The sequence below is a fragment of the Cyanistes caeruleus genome, unplaced genomic scaffold (assembly GCF_971803275.1).
Source record: "Cyanistes caeruleus unplaced genomic scaffold, bCyaCae1.hap1.1 HAP1_SCAFFOLD_11, whole genome shotgun sequence".
Lineage (NCBI taxonomy): Eukaryota > Metazoa > Chordata > Aves > Passeriformes > Paridae > Cyanistes > Cyanistes caeruleus.
The window spans coordinates 3,385,258-3,406,911 of NW_028255883.1; the positions used below are offsets into that span (position 1 = coordinate 3,385,258).

Genomic DNA, 21,654 nt, shown 5'->3' on the forward strand with positions numbered 1-21,654 from the left:
GGCACTGCCCCCACTGCTCCTAGACTCCCACATGCCAACACTGTATCCCTTTCCCGAGTTGCTGTACCGTCCTGAGGAAGAAGATGACATACTGACTTTTATGCAAACGAGAGAGACCAGAGACTTATGGGATGCACCCAGACTGGAAAAGACCCCAAAACAACGAGCCACGCAAAAGGGAAGGAATAGAACCAGCACCATCTAACAAGGAAGACCCAGAGGAGTCCCCTGACTTCTTTCCAGGGGCCGACGTAACCTCGAGGAGACTCGACTGGGATGACAGCCTAGACTACGAGCCTGAAAGAACGAGTCTTCCCGGGGACTCCCGTGAGGAAGGAAGGCCCAGCTCTGCCCTAGTGACAGAGCTGCACGGATCCTCCTCTTCTGCGGTGTCCAGTGGGAGCAGTGGCGGTGTGCGCGACCCCTGGGGCCCCCACCCCAGAGCTGTGCTGCTTAATAAAGGCCTTTTTAAAAGGAGCTGGTCTCCTGGCCCGTTTATAACAGCTTGGGGGCTCGTCCGGGATAGCCACGCCCTGAAGAGGACCAGGGACGGGACGGCCGCCCACCCTATTGGGTCTCCAGAGGACAGCTGGCTATACCGGACCCAGAAGAACAGCCTGGGATCGACATCGCAGAAGAGCGCCGGATTGGGTAAGCTACCGGTGGCGGGAGTAGGAGGCGAGTGAGTGGGTGTGTGAGTGAGACGGGGGCTGGCAGCCCAGACCCCCGGGGCGAGTGCGGACTGCCCAGTACCGCGGTTCCGGACTCCCGCGAGGGGGCCGGCCGGGAACGGCAGGAAGCGAAAGAGGCTCACTTGGGCCCAGAGAAACGAGTGAGGCGTCTCCTGGGGATAAAAGCCCCCCCTCTGAGTGCGCAGAGGGTACCTAAGAGAGTGAGTGGCGCACATAGGGGTAGGCCCCTCTACTGAAAAGGGCTAAACGGCCTAGGCTGCTCCGGGCGTGTGGAAGGCCTAGGTGAGTGAGAGTCACACGCAGGCAATCTAGGTAACTCCCGGGGTGGTGTGTGGGGGTGCCTAGGTTCGGTGTGAGTGAACACACCCCCCCCGCTTGGGTACTCAGACGACCTGACCGGGGAATTGGAATTGGGGGTCCCCAGGCCCTACCGGCACCAGGCGGTCAGCGAAGGGCCCTCGCTTCCCAGGGTCTGTGACACAGGACGTGCTGAAAGGCTCTAGTTGTCGCGGCTCAGTCTCGGCTCAGGGGGTTCCTGAGAAGGGAGGTTGTTAACCTGCTGCCGGAGAGCACAGGGGCAGGTAGTCTGCGCGGGCGGGCGAGGCAGCTAGAGTAATACACTCACGCATCCCTTAGCCGAAGCCATTCCCTGGTGGGCGGAGCGGCTAGGAGGCAAGGGGGAATCCTCCCACCACTCACTTACAGTCAGCCCTCGCGCAGAAGCTATTCTCACTGGGGAAGGGGGATAGTCAGGGAGCGGAGGGGCAGGGGGTTCCGGGGTGAGCCCTGCTGACCAAATCTTGTGGACGGCACTGAGACAGGGACGGGGGAAGGTCCCAGGAGCGTCTAGTGCTAGGGTCCCCTCGACGTCGACCCAGGAGTGCTCATAGTCTTCGCTGGCAAGAGGGTCAGGGAGGCGAGGCGCGAGGGGAACGGGATTGGGGTGTAGGGAGGGGCAAGCGGAACCTGCAAGCCCCGCTGGGACCTAACCCCCGGGGCAAGCGGAGACTGCAAGCCCCAGAAAATTCAAAGTGTGAGTGGAAGGCCGGCCGAGTGTAAGAAAGGGTGTGGATTCTTGTGTGAGAAGATTGAGTGCATTCCCTAGTGTGAAAGGAGGAGAGAGCAAGTTCCTAAAGTGTGAGTTTTTGTTGAGGTTTGAAAGGTTAGTTGTCCGTCATTAGAAATTTTCAGTCTGAGTAGGAGCACCTTTATAAAGTTTAATTTAAGTGAGAGCCAGTTTTAAGCTGGTTGGAAGTTGTGTTGTCTGTCAGTTCCAGTTTTATTCAGGAAAAGGCACCGTAAGTTTTAAGTGAAGGTCCAGAGGTAGGAGGAGCAATGGGACAGTGTTTAAGTAAGAGAGTAAGTCCCAAGGGGAATGAAGAGGCCACCAGAACCATTCCCCCCGATAGCCCACTAGGGCAAATGTTAAATTGTTGGGATGCACAAGAGGCCACCAAGGGCCTGGACCGGATCAAGATGATCCATTACTGTATAGAGGTCTGGCCCAAACTAGAGATACAAGGACAGTGGCCTTGGTATGGTACTAAAGATCCTTGGATGTGCTCCCAACTGTACCAGTATCTGAAAACCAGAAGAGGCTCAAGTCCAGAAGAGATCAGTTATGCAGCCTTGTGGCTGAAACAAAGAGCAGACACAGAGATGGTGAAAGTATGTAAGTTGAAGGAAGAGAAGGGGGAAGGGAAAGAAAGTAAGAAGCAAGAAAAAGAAGCTAGCGAAACAGGTAGTAAATGGGACCCCCTAGATCATCTACCCCCTCCTCCTACATACCCAACAGCACCCCAGACTTCTTCACCCAATTCCCCGACCTTTTCCCCTTCTGCATCACCCCCACAAAACCCTTGTACACCTGATTCAAACCCTTTCTGCCCAAACCAATCCCCCTCCACATCTTCAGCTTCCTCTACTATCCCGATACCCTTTTCCTCAATCCCACCACCGTTGGTGGCCCCAGTCCTTTCTAATCTACTTCCTACCTCCTCCTTACCTCCAGAAACCCCTACATCAGACCAAGTTTCTTCTCCCTCGCCTAGTACTGTCCCTTTGCCCCCTCCCAACTGGGAGCTGAGTACCCCCAAATTTAATACCAATCCTCCTCCTCCTAACAACCAGCAGCTCCCTAAGACTCCCACCCCTAGTCAAGAACAAGATTTTGGAGATGGACCCTACTGTCACACACGATCTAAGACAACTAAGCTCCTTCCCCTGAGAGAAGTCCCTATGGGAGGAGTAGCTGGAGGGGTAGGGTTTGTCAATGCCCCATTGACAGCTTCAGAAGTCCGGGGATTCAAGAAAGAGCTAGGGAACTTAGTTGAAGACCCAGTAGGGATAGCCAACCAGGTAGACCAGTTCCTGGGTCCAAATACTTACACCTGGGGGGAGTTAAACTCTATTTTAAACATCTTATTTAACCCTGAAGAGGTAGCCATGATCCGTACTGCGGGGATACGAATCTGGGAAAGGGAGAATAGATCAGGACTCCCAGGAGAGTATAAACTCCCACAAGTAGATCCAGGGTGGGATCCTAACAGGGAGGAGGGAAGGCGGAACATGAGGGACTACAGGTCCCTAATAGTGAAGGGTATTAAGGAATCAGTTCCCCGGGGTAATAACACAAAATTAGCCTTTGATGGGACCCAGGAGAAGGACGAGACTCCAGCCACCTGGTTGAATAGGTTGAGGAGAAATTTTCAGCTGTATTCAAACATAGACCCTGACAGCCCTGAGGGCCAGGTGTTATTAAAAGTGCAGTTTGTGACTAAGTCCTGGCCTGATATCAGGAGGAAGCTTGAAAAACTAGAAGACTGGCAAGAAAAGGGGATCAATGAGCTATTAAAAGAAGCTCTAAAAGTCTACTTGAGGAGAGAAGAGGAGAAGACGAAGACAAGGACAAAGCTCATGGTGGCGGTGGCCCGGGAGATTGTTAGGGCAGACAAGGATCAGACAGATAGGAATCAACAAAGTGATGGAAAGCCAAAGTCCCAGTTTGAGGGAGATAGGAAGAAATCGGTTATGTCTCCATGGACCAACCCTAGGAACTCTCGAGTGAGTGGGAGGTGTTACTACTGTGGAGAGACTGGACATCTCAAAAGAGACTGCAAGAAATTATCCCTGGATGAGGAAATAGCTAGAGAGCAGGATGTCATGGAGAAAATCTTAAGGGGAGAGGAAAGTCGTGATTAGGGGTGTCAGGGGCTATATGTAATAGGGGACCCGATGAAACACCGAGAAGAGCCCCTGGTAAACCTTGAGGTAGGTCCCCAGAGTGAGGAAGTAGAATTTTTAGCAGACACGGGAGCAGACCGTTCAAGTTTGAACAAGCTCCCAACTGGAATGTTTTTAAGCAACAAAGTTTGTGAAGTGTCAGGAGCTGAGGGAAAACCCTTCATGGCTCCTGTGATAAAAAATGTTGAAGTGAAAGGAAATTCTCGGCAGTGCTATGCAGACTTTGTGTACCTACCAGACTTAGAGACTAACTTGCTGGGAAGAGACTTGCAGGTACAACTGGGAGTGGGAGTAATACCAGTGAACGGAAAAATGGTGGTCCATATGATGAAGCTAACAACCAAAGATATAGAAGAGATTAACTCTGAGGTTTGGGCGGAAGAAGGGAAGTTTGGATATTTAGATATTTCCCCAATAAAGATTGAAATCCAGAAGAAAACCCCTCCTATCAGGATCAGGCAGTACCCAATGTCCCTAGAGAGCAGAAAAGGATTGGCCCCAGTTATTGATCACCTGCTGGCAGAAGGCATTTTAGAGCCATGCATGTCCCCCCATAACACCCCGATTTTGGCTGTTAAAAAAGCAGAAGGGAAGTACCGGTTAGTCCAAGACCTGAGGGAAGTGAATAAGAGGACTGTTACCAGGCACCCAGTGGTGTCGAATCCATACACCCTCCTGAGTCAAGTACCTAATGAACATGTTTGGTTCACAGTTATCGATCTAAAGGATGCATTCTGGGCATGTCCCCTAGCAGAAGAATGCCGTGATTGGTTTGCCTTTGAATGGGAATATCCTGAAAAGAAAAGAAAACAACAGCTAAGGTGGACTCGGTTGCCTCAAGGCTTTACAGAGTCTCCGAACCTTTTTGGGCAAGCGTTAGAAGAATTACTGAGCCAATTTGATCCCGAAGGTGACATCCAAATTTTACAATATGTTGATGATCTCTTGATATCAGGGGAAGATCAAGACAGGGTAAGAAAAACCAGTGTGCGGCTGTTAAACTTCTTGGGGACCAAAGGGTTAAGGGTGTCCCGGAATAAATTACAGTTTGTAGAGCCCAAAGTCATTTACTTGGGACACATAATAAGACAGGGCAGTAAGGAACTGAGCCCAGAGAGAGTATCAGGCATTCTAGCCATACCTGCACCAAAAACAAAGAGAGACATAAGAAAACTCTTAGGCCTTTTTGGATATTGCAAACTATGGATAGAACAATATACCCAGAGCGTCAAGTTTCTTTATGAAAAGCTGGTTGATTGTGAACCCATAAAGTGGACAGCTGAAGATGAAGCGCAATTAAATCAGCTAAAGGTTAAGCTGTCCACAGCACCAGTTTTAAGCCTGCCTGACCTAAAGAAAGAATTTGATTTGTTTGTCAACTCTGAAGAAGGGACTGCATATGGGGTTCTGACCCAGGAATGGGGAGGATGTCGTAAGCCCATAGCCTATCTATCCAAACTGCTGGACCCAGTAGCTCGTGGGTGGCCCACCTGCGTGCAATCAATAGCTGCTGCTGCCATTTTAATAGAAGAGGCCCAAAAGCTAACCCTACAGGGTAAGATCAGAGTCCACACACCACATGATTTAAAAACAATCTTGAGCCGAAAGGCTCAGCAGTGGCTGACAGATGCCAGGATATTAAAATATGAAGTCATCCTAATGGATACTAGCAATTTGGAGCTAGTAACCTCCAAGGGCCTGAACCCGGCACAATTTTTGTCAGGGGAGCCTCTGCCTGAATTAGAACATGACTGCTTAGAATTGGTAAATCTCCAAACCAAAGTGAGGGAGGATCTGGGAGATGTACCCCTGCCCTATGGGAAGGTACTATTTACTGATGGTTCCTCCAGGGTGGTGGAGGGGAAAAGATATTCAGGGTATGCAGTGGTCATAGAGGTAGAGGAAGGAAAACTAGAGGTCCTAGAAAAAGGGAGACTACCCCCCAGTTGGTCAGCTCAGTGCTGTGAGGTTCATGCTCTAAAGAGGGGTCTGGACTTGCTAGAGAGAGAAAAAGGAACCATCTATACAGATTCAAAGTATGCCTTTGGGATAGTCCATACCTTTGGTAAGATCTGGGAGGAGAGAGGCTACCTGAACTCCAAAGGGAAGAACCTGGCACATGAAGGGCTGATTAAATCAGTATTAGAGTCCTTGACCAAACCCACAGAGATTGCAGTGGTCCACATGAAGGGGCATCAGAAGGGAGACTCCTTAGAAAGCAGAGGGAACCGACTTGCTGACCAAGCAGCTAAAGAAGTGGCCTTAGATCCAAAGGAATCGGTGAAAATTTTTAAACTGAATGAGGTAGTAACTGAAGAGGACGGAAAGAAGGAACCAATATTTACCAAGAAAGAGTGGGAAGTAATAAAAAAATTAGAATTGTCTCAAGGGGAACAAGGGGAATGGTTAACCTCAGATGGGCGAAAGTTTCTGAACAAGGCTTTAGCCCGGAAAATATTAAATGAGATACATGAACTGACTCATTGGGGAACCCAAGGGTTGTGTGATCATTTTCTGAGGGAAAACTTATGCTTGGGAGTTTATGATCTAGCAAAGGCCATAACAAAGGGGTGTGTAATATGCCAGAAGGTAAACCAGAAAGTAATGAGAAAGGCTGAACCTGGGGGAAGAGAGTTAGCCATGAGACCATTCCAGAGTGTGCAAGTAGACTTCACGGAAATGCCTCCTATACAAGGATATAAACACCTATTGGTGATAGTTGACCATCTAACCCATTGGGTAGAGGCATTCCCCACAAAAAAGGAGACAGCAGAAGAAGTTGCCCGGGTAATACTGGAGAGTATTATCCCTAGATATGGGCTAGTGAATACTATTGACTCAGACAGGGGATCCCATTTCACCTCCCAAGCCTTACAGGCCATTGTAAAGGCTCTAGGAATAAAGTGGAGACTGCACACTCCATGGCACCCCCAGAGTTCGGGTCGGGTGGAACGTATGAACAAGACATTGAAAAATGTGTTAACAAAACTAATAGCTGAGACCCAGATGAACTGGTTAAAGTGTTTGCCTCTCGCCCTCCTGAGAATCAGAACCAGGCCACGATCTGACCTTGGTGCCTCCCCATACGAAATGATGTTTGGGCTCCCCTTTCTAATGACCCCTTACAGCACTGGAGATTACATAGAAGGGGAAGAAATAGCTAAAAAGTACCTAGAGACAATTGGGAGGACCCTGAATAACCTAAGAAAGAGAGGATATCTCCCCCAAACCTTCCCACTTGACACAAACATCCACCAGATCAATCCGGGGGATTGGGTATTGATTAAATCCTGGAAAGACACCCCCTTAACCCCAAAATTTGAAGGTCCCTTCCAGGTTCTGCTGGTGACCCACGCTGCTATTCGGACCCAAGAAAAGGGGTGGACTCACGTCTCACGTGTAAAAGGACCGGTATCGCCTCCTCCTGACTGTGGACAAGGCACAGAAAAACCCCCCACGAATTCTCCCAAGTGGACTGCCATTACAGATCCTACCAGTCTAAGAGTGACTCTTAAGAGGCAGCCAGAAACAGACTGAGAGAGAAAGAATATAAACAAAGACTGCAGAACTCTGCTGAGTGAGTTGGTTTAAGTGGGAGTGTTCTTAAAGTTCTTGTGGTTGTTGCTGTAAAATAATTTTGATGTTAGCAAAGTTGGTTGAATGAAAACCCCACCCATTAACTTCTCCCACAGGACATTCTCCAAAAAGGCAACTAAATTAAAGAAGAATGTGGGAGGAGAAGGACCATACCATCTCTCCTGATCCCCCAAAAGACCTAAGAGGCAAGACCGGGTGAGGCTAACAGGGAAGGTGAGCCATGAAGCTCCCTAAAACAAAACTAGCTCATACCGGACTCTTAGGTGGACTGATGTTGGTCCAGCTGGTGAGCATTGGGATAGGGGACAGTGGAGAAGCATGTACAAAGTGCTACTATCCCCTATATGATGGAGAGGATCTAGGATCACTGATGAGGGTCCACACAAACATCAATCCCACCTGTTTTGATCACACCAAATTGGAAACCTGTCAGGAGGAAGGAAAGACATATTGGATTACTAGAAATACTGCCTCATTTAGGCAACGTCTTCTTGGAGAATGCCCTGTAGGAGAATCCTGGCTCTGCTTTGAACAGGAGGGACTGAATGATGTAATAAAAGAAAAACAATTGAAGATAAGGAAAGGTGATCTGGATGAAACACGAGGTAAGAACCTATTCATTGACCTGATGGAGAGAATCAGCAGAGAGTTAAACTTAACCAATTGTTGGGTATGTGGGAACACCCAGATGTCAGATATTTGGCCCTGGGAAGGGATCAGCCTGGCACCTTTAGACATTCTAAGGTGGAAATTAACTGAGCAAAAACCCCAGACAGGGAACAGGGGACGGGAACAATGGGATCTGAAAGCAAGAGTGATTGGGGAAGAATGCATTAAAAGGACAGGAAGAAGATACAAAACCCCTGTGGGAAAAATGGCCTGCAAAAGATACCTGACGGTGAAACACTCAGGCAGCAGGTGGATTCCCCAAGAACCAAACAGGTACTGGGCCACTGGGAGAAAGGAAAGGGGGTGTATTTATCATGAGGGGTACAAACTGTATGAGTGCGCAGAAAAAGGAATAAACCCTTTTTGGGGGTTAAGAGAACTCTCAAAATACTGGGAACATCCTACAGACACACAGGACACTTTCTGGAAGGCCCCTGAGTATTTATTTTGGATTTGTGGGAGCACTGCCTATACCCACCTCCCAGGGGATTGGGCAGGAAGCTGCACAATTGGGATAATAAAGCCTGCTTTTTTCCTCCTACCTAAGAAATCAGGGTCATACTTGGGAGTCCCCTTGTATGATAACTTAAAAAAAGGCAGTCGAAAGAGGAGGCATGTAATGGACCTAGGAAGCAATCAGAAATGGAAGGGGAAGATCTGGACCCCTGAGGAAATAATTAAGACATATGGACCGGCCACGTGGGCCCAGGATGGATCCTGGGGGTATCGTACCCCAGTCTATATGTTAAACCGAATCATCCGTCTCCAGGCAGTATTAGAAGTGGTGTCAAACAGAACTGCCCTTGCTTTAGACCACATCAGCACACAATTGGCACAAACCAGGGCTGTAGTCTATCAGATTCGGCTGGCGGTGGACTACCTATTGGCAGATGAAGGAGGCATTTGTGGAAAGTTTAATTCCTCTGAATGTTGCCTGGAGATAGATGATAAGAGTGAGGTAATCAAAAACATCTCAAAAGAAATACGAAAGATAGCTTATGTGGGCACCCAGGAATGGACTCCTCTGGTGAACTCAGACTGGTGGAATGACCTTTGGTCCTTCAAAAAAGGGTGGTGGAAAAAAATAGTCTTTATTGCTGTCTGTGCATTTGCAAGTTTCTTGATCCTGCCCTGTTTACTCCCCTGCCTAATCAAGACAGTGACTACCACAGTACAAGCAAGCATCCAGATCCCTGAAATAAAAGATAAGAAGCAGGCCAGGATCATGTTAATGGAGACTCAAAGTCAGGATCGAGAGCACAAAACTGCCAGGGAAATATATGAGCAATATCGAGAATTAAGAGATAAATATTCCCAAGAGCCAGAAGTTAATGGTTGATGCGGGCTAGAGCCCGATCAAAATATAAGAGGGGGGATATTGTTAAGAATAATACGTTCCAGTTGCTGTTTGTAAACCCCTTACTTACTTTGTAAACCCCTGTCCCAGGTTTACTTACCCTTGTACCCCTGTTGCAAATTGCTGTACCCCATATTTTTGTTCCTTGTTCAGCCAGGCCCTGCCCCCTCTCCCAAGTTGCTGTACCCTGTGTTTCTTGTTCTGTGTTCAGCCAGGCACTGCCCCCACTGCTCCTAGACTCCCACATGCCAACACTGTATCCCTTTCCCGAGTTGCTGTACCGTCCTGAGGAGGAAGATGACATACTGACTTTTATGCAAACGAGAGAGACCAGAGACTTACGGGATGCACCCAGACTGGAAAAGACCCCAAAACAACGAGCCACGCAAAAGGGAAGGAATAGAACCAGCACCATCTAACAAGGAAGACCCAGAGGAGTCCCCTGACTTCTTTCCAGAGGCCGACGTAACCTCGAGGAGACTCGACTGGGATGACAGCCTAGACTACGAGCCCGAAAGAACGAGTCTTCCCGGGGACTCCCGTGAGGAAGGAAGGCCCAGCTCTGCCCTAGTGACAGAGCTGCATGGATCCTCCTCTTCTGCGGTGTCCAGTGGGAGCAGTGGCGGTGTGCGCGACCCCTCGGGCCCCCACCCCAGAGCTGTACTGCTTAATAAAGGCCTTTTTAAAAGAAGCTGGTCTCCTGGCACGTTTATAACACTGCAGAACCTCTCACAGCCCTTCATTTCCCCTCACGGCCCCTCACAGCCCCAGGCGCGGGGCTCCTCCCAAAGGAGAAGGGGTCGGGCCCTGCTTGTTCTCCTTTTATTTCAGTCCCTTCACAGCGCCGAGTAAAGAAAGGCTGAATGGAGCCTTTCGCCAGCGTTTCCCTCGGGCTTCATTGCGGGCTGAAGCTCTGTGCTGGCGCTGGCCCGAGCACCAACATCCCTGCAGCCCCCAAGGCCTTTGCTGTCCCCCCGTGTCCATTCCCTGTCCCCGAGTCCCGCCCGGCTCTGGCAGCAGCAGCAGCCGCAGCGCAGCGGGCGCAGGCCCGGCCCGGCCGGGGCTCCCGGCCACGAGCAGCAGCAGCAGCGCCGGCCCTTCCTACCTGCTCCTGCCTCGGCTCCCCAGGGCTTTTGCCAGGGCAATTCTGGACTACAGCAACAATCCCCCACAAACAGCCCTCAGGCTTCCTCAGGGCCCGCCTCTGCTGCCCTGAGCCAGCCCTCAGAGGAAGAAAGGATCGGGTTCCAGCGCTGTTTTCAGCTCTGTTTTACTCACCCTGAGGTGACAGCAGCAGGCTGTTGGTGCCTTGGCCTTGGCAATTGTAGATCTCGTCTGCTTTTGTCCCTCTTCTGCTTGCCACCTGAATTTTATCTGCAAAACTGCAATTGCCGCTTTCAATCAGTGCTACCCACTGTGCTTTAGTGATCAGTAACTCAGGATTTTTTGTCTCAGACATCATGAGTAGCAGATCTTGAAATGCCCTCAAGTCCCTGAGCACTAAGTCGAGGGGAATGAAAGCCACACAGCTGACATTTGCAGTGCTCAATCACAGCCCTGTTGCTGCTGCTGCTGCTGAAATAGAATCAAGTGACAGAGGCCATCACAGAAATTGCCCCTGCAGTGGCAAATAAAATGAAAAAATCCACCAGGAGAAAGGAAAAACAGAACTTGTCGCTTCATTGCTTCTTCCGAGCAGCAGCAGAAAGTGGAGATGCCCAGAGGTATTTCCAGCTGCTGCTGATCCCAGCTGGAGCCCAGCCTGCTGCCCAGTCCCAGTGGGAACCTGAGCCCAGCCCGGGCAGCTCCCGCAGTGTCGGGAGCTCAGCGCACGCGGGGCAGGCCCAGAGCCCCGGGCACGCCCGCCCATTGCGGGGCAGCGGCACAGACGGAATGTCCTGCGGCCCAAACCTCCTGCTCCTCACACACAGCTCCCATCCTCCTCCCCCTCCTCCTCTCCTGGCATGGCACAAATTCCAGCTCCGAGGAGGCTTCCCAAGAGAGGCCTCAGGCTCCTGTTTCAGCCTGAGTGTCCCTGCAGAGGAACAGGGCAGCTTTCAGGCACTTCCACAAGCTCCAGGTTCTCATGTCCTGGGCAATCTGCCATGCAAACAGGCTTGCCAAAAAGGACAAAAGCAAAGGGAATGAACTGGGAATTATTAGGATAAAAATCAACCTTCTTACAGACAAACTTCACCAAGTCATTCCCTGCATTTGTCCTTTTCACATTCTTTCTCTCATCTACTGAGAGGTCCAGCTTATCATGTTCTGCTGCTTGTCATCCACTGATTGTGCTCTTGATTTGTACCAGTGCAAGAGATGTAGAATCATCCAAACTGAACACACAAACAAACTCCCTCTGTCAGCCCATTTTCATGTTCCAGATCACTTTTAAGATGTCCATGGCGCTATTAGAATGATGAGCTCTCCACTGCTGGCTGCAGGCTCTGGAGATTCTTTCTCCACATTCAGCCAGGCTTGTATTCCCTAACAATTCCTGGCAGCTCATCATGTTTTCTTCGGGTAGAAGAGTAACAATGAAAACCTTAGCAATGGCACAACTCCCCTGTCCACAAGGAAAAGCAAGAGCAAGTTGTCAAGTTCTTCAGATAATTTGTCCTGCTTTGCTGCAAGAGTTGTGCTGCACGCACAGTGTGGGAAGCCAAGAGAAGCTGCAGCTGGGGGCACATCTTGAGACAGGAGCTGCACCTTGTTCTCCAGGACAGGTTTTTGGAAAGAACAGACAGGACTGTGGAGAAGATTTTGGGAAAATTGAAACAGCTTTTTTAAGAAATGAAAATAAAACCAAAAGAAACGACCAGTATTTTTTTCTCTATTTTTCTCTATTTATTTTTATGTTTTCCTTTTCCATCTTGCACTGTTTCTCCATCCCATTCATTCCAAATGGATCTCACCTCTAAGATCTGAGACTTGGCAAGTTTTAGACATTGTAAAATACCATGAGTGATACCCAGTTTTCCTTCCCCTGTTTTTCTTGGAAAGCAATGCTGGAGACACAAGTGCAGTGCTTGGGTCAGGTACAAATTCTGCATTCAGGGAATGTGCTCGGACAGTGTCTGACGCTCAGCAGGGACAAGGCACAGCAGCAGCCAAGGGCATTGCTGTGCCCCTGTGCAGGAATCAAGACTCTGGCTCTTGGCTCAACACGGCAAAGTTCCCGTGTTTGGCCAGGCTCAGGGGCTGCCCGGGGAGCGCGGGGCTCGGCGCGGGGCCGAGCGGGCAACGGACAAACGGCCCCGGGGACAAACGGCCCCGGTGCTTCAGTTGCAGCGGCAGCAGCGGCGGCAGCAGCAGCAGCAGCGGCGGCGGCAGCAGCGGAAAAAGAGAAAGAAGCAAAAGAAGCCACGTTATCGACCCTCCCTATCTTCTCCTCTCCCTCTCCCACTGTTCCACCCTCTCTCCCGCGGTCCCTCACCCATTCCCGATCTCCCTTTCTCTGTGTTCCCCTCCTCTCCCAGTTTCCCTCTCCCCTTGCCCGCCCGGGACATGCCCCCGGCCCGCCCCTGGCCCCAGCCCCGGCCCCGGCGCCGGCCCCGGGCGTCCCGCCTCGCTCTCGCCTCCGCCCGGCTCTGGCCGAGCTGGCGCTGGCGCTTCTGGGCGGGCCTCAGTGCCTGGGGCTGGGGCGGTATCGCCGCCCTTTGGCTCCGCCTGCTCCGAGCCCTGCCCCGGCCCTGGCCCTGGTCCCGGCCCTTGCCCCGGCTCCTCCCGGGGCCCGCGGAGGACACAGGCGGTGCAGCCGTTGCCGCCGCCTCCGCTGCGGCTTCCCCGGCCCGAGCTCCGCCGCTCGGCAGCGCGGCCGCTGGCCCCGAGCCGCCGCTGTCGCGTTCCAAGGAGCGGACGCCTGCGGATGCTCGGCCCGGGGAGGTCGGGGAGCGCTCGGGGGCCGTTCCTGGCCCCGGGCCGAGCGCTGACGGCCGCGTCTCTTCCCCAGGGAAGGCGCAGGAGGCCCTGCAGCAGCGCTACAGGATCGGCTCGCTGCTGGGGCGCGGCGGCTTCGGCAGGGTTTTCTCGGCCACTCGGCTCTCGGATGGCGCCCCGGTGAGCAGAGGGGCCAGCGGCGGGCGGAGGAGGAGGAGAGGGCGGAGGAGGAGGATGGGGCTGGACACGGTAGGCGGCGAGCTGAATCCGCTGCTCCCTTTGGCTTGCAGGTGGCCATCAAAAAGGTGCCACGGAACCGCGTCCGGCACTGGGGCGAGCTGGTGAGTGAGCGGGGCCAGCGGCAGAAGCCGGGGCGTGCCGGGCGGGGATGAGCCGGGGCCCGGCAGGGTGGGAGCCACCAGGACACCTGGAGGGAGAGCGGGCGTGGGGCCAGCGGAGGGCACAGAGCATCCCGGGCTGGCTGAGGGCTTCCCAAGCCCTGGCACGGGCTCAGCCCCACTGACGGCACCGTGCTCCTCCCGCAGCCCGACGGCACCAGCGCACCACTGGAGATAGTGCTGCTGGACAAGGTGTCCACAGGCTTCCCTGGTGTGGTGCAGCTGCTGGATTGGTTTGAGCTCCCCAACACCATCGTGATGGTACTGGAGCGCCCAGAGCGGTGTCAGGACCTGCGGCATTTCATTCGGGCACGGAGGTTCCTGTCAGAGGAAGAGGCGCGGGAGCTTTTCCGGCAGGTGCTGGAGGCCGTGCAGCACTGCACCAGCTGCGGGGTCCTGCACAGAGACATAAAACCAGAGAACATCCTGGTTGACCTGGACACCGGGCAGGCAAAATTAATTGACTTCGGCTGTGGCACCTACCTGCAGGACACAGCCTACACTCAGTTTGCAGGTGAGCCCACCCAGGAGTAGGCTCCCGGTCCCAGCATCTCCTGGCCCAACATCTCCTGGCCCAACATCTCAGGGCCCAACCAGGGTGTGGCAGCAGGGATTCTCCCAGGACTGGGGCTGGGGCTGGGGCTGGGGCAGCCAGCCTGACAAAATCCCCTGTGGGTGGGGGTAGCAGAGAGGGAGAGCCAGGACCTGCACACCAGCTGGTTTGGTGTGCAGGTGAGAATGGGCTTGGACTGCTGTGCTTCCCTGCTTTGCCTTGGTTCATAATATTTTTTGGGCAATGCCAGCAGGGAGGATGTGGGTATGGTTTTTCCCCAGCACTGTGAGCGGGTTTTTCCTTTGTGTGTCATGGTCGGGCCTTGCCAGGGTTTCTGCTGCCCTCTTCCAGCACCAGTGCCTTCTTTTCCAACCCTGGGTTTGTACACAAGTGCCAGGTGCTGGCGAGAGGGCAGCAGGTCACCCCGTGTGCCACTGGGGCAGCCCCACATGCCCAGGGATGCTGGGCTCAGGCTCTGGGAGCAGCAGCATCCCCCTGATGAGCTCCATCCCTATTCCATAGGAACACGATCATACAGACCCCCGGAATGGACCAACTTCAGGTGGTACTATGGCGAGGCAGCAACCGTCTGGACCCTGGGCATCCTGCTGCATGAGATGGTCTGCGGGAAGCACCCTTTCAGGAGGGGCTGGAACATCAGCTGGGCCCAGCTCCCGCTGCCACAACGGCTCTCCCAAGGTGGATCCTCATCTCTGGGCACGGGGGGAACACCAATGTTGGGAGACAGCAGCGGGCTCGTGAGCATCCCGCTCTGGCAGCTGCTGAGGAGGTGGCACATGTCCTGCTCTCCTCCAAAACAGAGAATTGATGGGAAAGTTCAGGCCCAGCTCTGGGCACATCCAGCGTGGCCTGGGCACGGGTATAGTGGGGCAAAGCAGACAGGAGCCTTCTCCAACTGACCAGTGGTTTGTGGTTTCTCTCCCCAGATTGCCAAGTTCTGATCAGGCGGTGTTTATCCCTGCACTACTTGGACAGGCCCTCATTAGAAGACCTGTTCTGTGATCCCTGGATGCAGGATATTCATCAGCCATAGAAGAAGGGAGAGAGCCACGGGCACAGTGATGCAGGGACCTGGTAAGTTACAGCTCCACACATACCCTGGCAATCAGAAGCAAAGAAACCCAGACTTCTTTGTCCTGCCTGTGTCACTGCACAGGGCTCATCGAGTGAGAACACGCAGCCCTTGTGCTGGAGCTGAGCTGCTCTGCCCAGCACTGGTGGCCGCCATCTGAGCTGTTTTTGCTTGTCCTGGTTCAGTGACAGCCGGGCCCTGGGCAGAACCCTGACAGCCTGGTGTCACCCCAGGGAAGAAGGAGCCCCTGGAGAAGCTGCACCAGGTGGGGCTGCTGCTGCTGCTGCTGCTGGGGACATGGAGGACAACAGCAAGGATGACAACCTCTTCCTCCACCTGGCCAGCGGCAGCTGGCGATGATGGACTTTGATTCTGGCACCTTCTTGAAAGCCAGGCTCCACAGAGAATTTTCAGGTAAGTCCAGACCCAGGGGGATGCTCCCAGATTTGTGCATTGGCCGGGAACCAAAGGTTTCCCCTTTGCTGGGGTGGATGCAACTGATTCTTCAGTGGCTGCCCAGCTGGTTTTTGGCAGGGCTGGGGGTGTGGGCTGGGGTGGTTATGAAATGGGAGTGGGCTCCTGGTCCTGCCAACAGCCCCCAGCACCCACCGTGCCCCAGGCTGGGGCTGGGGCAGCCAGCCCAACACAAACAAACCCCCATGGCAGGAGCACAGGTGGGACTCCAGAACCTGAGCACGGCTGCTTTGCTGTGCAGGCAAGGAAGGGCTTGGGCTGCTCCACTCCCCTGCTTTGCTTTGGGATCACCGTGATTTTGGGGGCCAGTGCAGGGGGGAAGGGAGAAAGCATGGGCTTCCCTCACCCGTGGGTGGGTTTTTCCCTAGAATGGAGGGGTTGGGCCTTCCTTAAACTCCTGACAGAAATAAGATTTTTTACCTTTTTTCTTCTTTCCCCTTTTTGTCTGTAACCTATTTTCATTAATTTGTTGTTTGTTTTTCTAAAGGAAGAATTCTAGGTGGGGTCCAGTCTGGATCGGGAAGTGCTTGGGACCAGCTGTGGTGTGGATGGGCCGTGCCCTTGGAGAAGGCTGAGGACATCGTTAGGGACCAGCTTTTCTTCTGGCAGCAGATGGTGTGAGGTGGGTCCTCATCTCCTTGGCATGGGTGGGACAAGAGCTTTTGGGAGATGGCAGCGGGCACAGGGGCATCCCGCTCTGGGCAGCTGCTGAGGGGCTGGATCTGCCGTGGCTGGCTGCAGGCTGGGCACATGTCCTGCCCTCCTGCTCTGCTCCCAAAGGCAGCAGTGATGGGCAGCTTTGGGCCCAGCTCTGAGCACGGCCAGCATGGCCTGGGCACCGTGGGTGGCTGGGACAAGGGGACAGGAGCCTTGAGCTGACGGGCGGTTTCTGGTTTCTCTCCTTGCAGCCGGGCTCTGCGGATGCTGAGGCTGCTCTGGGCTCTGCCAGGGCTCTGCTGGGCTCAGCACCGGGCCGGGATCAGCCAAAGAAGAAACGGTGTGACCTCCAGCAGAGACTTGAGCATTTTGGCAATGCAGCTCAAGTCTGCAGAGTGTCCACCTCCAAAGGAAAACATGACACCCCGCCCAAAATTAAACTTGTTCCATAACTTCTGAAATGACATCAATCTGGGATGACCCCAAATGTCATTCTTCAGCTTTCTCAAGCTGTAGCTCATCCCTTCTCTGAACAGTTCTCTCCCCCACCTGCCTTTTACTTCACAACTGCTCCCTCCTTTCCCCCAGTGAGTTCCCAGCCCATCACAATCTCCATCACACTGCAGCCTTCCTTGATGCCCCTCACCACGAGGAAGGCCAAGCCCCAGGCTCAGGGACTCATCCTGTCACTGGCTGAAGAGCAGCAATGTCTGTTGGTTCCAGGGGCTCTTGGATGTCTCTGAATTCATGGACAGAAGGGTCTGTCTGTGCCAGGGGCCCTTGGATGTCTCTGAATCCATGGACAGAAGGTCTGTCCTTCCGAAAGTTTCCGTAATATCTTTGTACCCATGAGTATGGAATGAACACAGAGGGTGAAAGTATCAGTCACGTTGTTTGCACACTCCTTCCTTTCCATACAAGACACATCCATGCACACCCCCATGTATAGATATATTAAAAGGATAGGGATGGATAGAGATTTCCCACAGAGCTCTAACTTTGGCATAACTCACCTTGTAAGCCATGGCCAGGGGATTTTTTCCCCAGCTCTGTGTGAGTAGGTGTCCAGGAACTGAAGGGAACAGCATTTAGAAGCAGTTTCAGGATTTCTAGGCAGGAAAGGGAGCTGACAACCATCCACATAACTCACCATATTCGTCAGGATGGGCTGCTGGTTCTTTAGGAATATGGCACAATGGAGACACAAGACTTGGGATAATCCCAGCTCTCTGTGGATCTGTGTCGGAGAAGGGAGACGCAGACACCAGGTGGTCGTCAAGCAAATCTCGTTTATTGATCATTACACTCGTGTTTAAATACATGATTTAATTAGCTCATACATATTGCAAAAGTATAGCTCATCATTGGTTATTCTGCTATCTAAGTCACTGCGGTACATAGCTATGTGCTTCTGCATTCTTGCGGTTACCAGACCGTCCCTGGTTCTTCTTTCTCGTTCGGTTTACCACATTCTTGTTCTCCTCCCCATATCTCAAGGGCAATCCGTCCTTGAGACTGCCTCTGCACTAGTGGTGTTTTATCTCTAGCAAGTTTGTACAGTCATGGCCTTTCTCGCCTAACCATTCTGCCACAAAAGTCTCCACACTTCCCCCGTTTTCTTTTTGGATTACGAGGTTAGCGTGTTTTTCTAACAAGGCCGTAGTTAATGCAATTAAGCGGTTCTGAATGCATTGTAAAATACATGGTCCAAAAAGCAAAATTATAACAACAAGCAAAACTAGTCCAGCCAACATCATAAGTACATTTTTCACCCATCCTCTCATACCCCAGGAGTCTAACCATTCACCTACTGGGGCTGACTCAAGGAGGTTACTGGCCATTGGCTGTATCAATCCAGGGCTTCACCCATCTAGCTGGAATCCACAGTGTTCCTGAGGGGGTGGAAACACAAACATAACCTCTGCCCCAATACAAGACTTCCGCAGGACCGTTCCATAGTCCTGTTTTCGGGTCTCTATATCGAACGACAGCTTTTAGACTCTGTCTCTCCTTCTGTCCTTCCCTTTCTGCATGCTTAACTGCTGGTGGTTCACTTTCATCCCCAAAAACACATAAATGATTTAGAACAAAAAGAGTCCTGGCTAATTTTTCCTGCGGATCTGTTATTTGCTCCTGCTTTCTTAGATACTGTTTCAAGGTTCCATTTGCTCTTTCAACTATGGCTTGCCCCGTGGGTGAGTGAGGAATTCCTGTAACATGTTTGATTCTCCACAATCTCATAAATCGACTGACCTTCTGACTAATATATGCAGGTCCATTATCAGTCTTTATTTCTCTTGGCAGTCCCATTACTGCGAGACAGCTGGTTAAATGCCTAATCACCTGATTTGCCTTTTCCCCCGATTGAGCTGTGGCCCAGATATATTTGCTATATGTATCTATGGTGACATGCACATACTTCATTCTGCCAAATTCAGAAACGTGCGTGATATCCATCTGCCAAATGTCATTACTCTTCAACCCTCTAGGGTTTACACCACAACCCAACCCTGTACCACTATTGTGATGACTGCAAACTGGACAAGCTCTAACTATAGCTTTTGCTTCTTGGATTGCTATTCTATATTCTCGCACCAATCCTTTTGCATTCTGGTGGAATCGAGCATGCGACTCCTTGGCTTCTGTTATTTTGTCATCAACTACATTCATTACTAATCTATCTGCCCTTGCATTTCCTTCTCCTAATCCTACATCCCACTTGTGGCTTCGAATGTGAATAACACAATAGGGTTCTGTTCTAGTCCTCACAGCCCGTTTTAGTTGCAACAACAATTCATATAGTCTTTTGTTCTGGACTTCCTTGACTGCTGCATCTTCTATTCTTTGTCCTACCCCTGCTACATAGTAAGAATCTGTGACTACATTTAAAGGCCCTTGTAGTTTACTTAATGCCCACACAACGGCAAGAAGTTCTAATGTTTGCAGACTGTCTTCTGGAGCCGCTTCAATCAGGTGATGTTTCCATTGGGACCCTTCCTTCCAGGTTATGGCTGCTTTCCTTGACTTTTTCCCGGCATCTGTGAAGACCGTAACGGCTTCTGGTATAGGCTGGTCTGACCGCAACGGTTTTGCAACCCAGTCCCAATCTTTTAACCATAGGAAATGTCGTGGTATTAAAGGTCCTGTACAAACAGATGCTCCTGATCCCAGCAACGCTGTCTGTAACTCCTCCGAATTATGCAGGTACCAGTCTAGGTCTTCGTTTTTTATAGGTATGTAAATTGTTGTAGGTTCAGTTCCAGTAATTTCTATTATCTGGTACGGCCTTTACATAACAGGGTGGCCATCTGTTCAATTTTTGTACTTATTGTCCTTTTTGCTTGTAGTGGTGGGGATAGCCATTCCAGGACCCTCATTTCCCCCGCTTTTTTCTGCACTTGTGTAAGAGCGCCGAGAAGATGTTCTGAGGTATTCCATATAGTAAGGTCAATGGGCAAGTCAATATCGCGACGGGAAACAAAACCTACTTCTATACACTGGAGAATATCTTTGATTGCTTTGTTCTGTTGAGGGGAAATCATGACAGGCGAACTGGGATCTGTTCCCTTCAACAGTGGGCGAAGGCAGTTTAGTAAGGTGTTTGGGATGACAACTATGGGTTTCAACCATTGAAGATCACCAAGTAGGCGTTGCGCGTCATTTAAAGTGACAATTTTTGTTGAGAGCTGCAGTTTTTGTGGACGCACAATTTGATTGGTAATAGTCCATCCCAGGTACTTCCAAGGTGCGGTCTGTTGTATTTTTTCTTGAGCAACCACAAGAGATGCTTTTGCCAATGTAGTTTGGATCTCTCTCAATTGATCAGAAGTGAATTGGGGCTTTTGAGCAAAAAGAATATCATCCATGTAATGATAAATTATGGTCTCAGGCCACTTTTGCCTCAAAGGCTGTAGGGCTGCATCGACATATAGTTGACACAAGGTAGGGGAGTTACGCATGCCCTGAGGCAATACTGTCCATTCAAATCGCTTATCAGGTTCCCCTCTGTTAATTGCAGGCAAGGTAAAGGCAAATCGCTTTGTATCTTGTGGGTGGAGGGCGATAGTGAAAAAACAGTCCTTTAAATCGATGATCAGAAGGGCCCAATGTTGTGGGAGCATAGCTGGATTCGGAAGACCTGGTTGCAATGCTCCCATAGCTTCCATTTGATCATTTACTGCTCTCAAGTCATGCAAAAGACGATACTTTCCAGATTTCTTCTTAATCACAAATATAGGAGTATTCCATGGGCTAGTAGACCATTTTAGATGACCTTGTTGAAATTGTTCTCTGACTAGTTGATGTGCTTGCAACAAACTTTCCCTTTTTAGAGGCCATTGCTTAACCACCACTGGTTTGTCGGTTGTCCAGGTAAGTGGAATAGGGAAAGTCCAAGCAATGGCAATTACTCCAAAGGGTGCTCATTAGATAGAACAACTCCAAGCTGGACTAAAATGTCCCTTCCTATTAAACACTGTACTGTTGGAGGTAAAGGGACAACCGACAACACGGCCACTAATGTTTGCCCATCTATGATCACTTGTATAGGGGGTGTTCTTTTAGCTAGCGTGTATCCCCCGACTCTGGTCACTGTATCCATGGTTTGTCTGGATGGCCAACTGCTAGGCCAATACTCCGGAGATACTATGCTGGTGTCTGCTCCCGTGTCCAACAAGCCCCAAAGTTCTACTGATTGTTCAGCATATTTCAATGTTATTTTCTTTTTTGGTCTGCTGTTTAAGTCCATTGTGAGCATGGCTATCCCTGATGATCCAAATCCTTGATTATTCCGAGGGCCTTGCATCAATGTTTGAATGCCTTTGGTTGTTTGTGGCAGTGGTATAAATTGGGCAATGCGTTGACCGGCTTCAACAGTAATTGGAGGGTAGAGCGTATATGCCATAATTTGTATCTCTCCGGTATAGTCAGCATCTATGACTCCAGGTAAAACAAATAGGCCCATCACAGAAATCGAGGAGCGCCCCAATAAAAGTCCTCCATATACTTGTCCCCTAATCTTTATTGGGCCGTAAACTCCCGTA

General features: G+C 51.3%; 1 protein-coding gene and 1 long non-coding RNA gene across 3 annotated transcripts; both read left to right on the forward strand.

The window, feature by feature from the left end:
- Positions 1–307: 307 nt before the first annotated feature.
- Positions 308–10,246, forward strand: LOC147647332 (uncharacterized). Its single transcript, XR_015281631.1, has 2 exons — positions 308–651; positions 7,261–10,246. It is a non-coding gene; the product is annotated as an uncharacterized LOC147647332 (long non-coding RNA).
- A 2,567-nt stretch (positions 10,247–12,813) lies between these two features.
- LOC147647333 (serine/threonine-protein kinase pim-1-like) lies at positions 12,814–17,076 on the forward strand. Of its 2 annotated transcripts, none has more exons than XM_086872358.1 (8): positions 12,814–13,617; positions 13,728–13,778; positions 13,983–14,349; positions 14,911–15,087; positions 15,336–15,483; positions 15,667–15,895; positions 16,443–16,577; positions 16,864–17,076. In XM_086872358.1, exons 1-5 carry the CDS (start codon positions 13,066–13,068, stop codon positions 15,440–15,442), a joined length of 1,254 nt encoding a protein of 417 aa, XP_086728484.1. In that variant the 5' UTR covers positions 12,814–13,065; the 3' UTR covers positions 15,443–15,483; positions 15,667–15,895; positions 16,443–16,577; positions 16,864–17,076. The 2 variants fall into 2 exon arrangements, with proteins under 2 accessions (XP_086728484.1, XP_086728485.1); XM_086872359.1 differs by having other exon boundaries at positions 15,715–15,895.
- Positions 17,077–21,654: the final 4,578 nt, after the last annotated feature.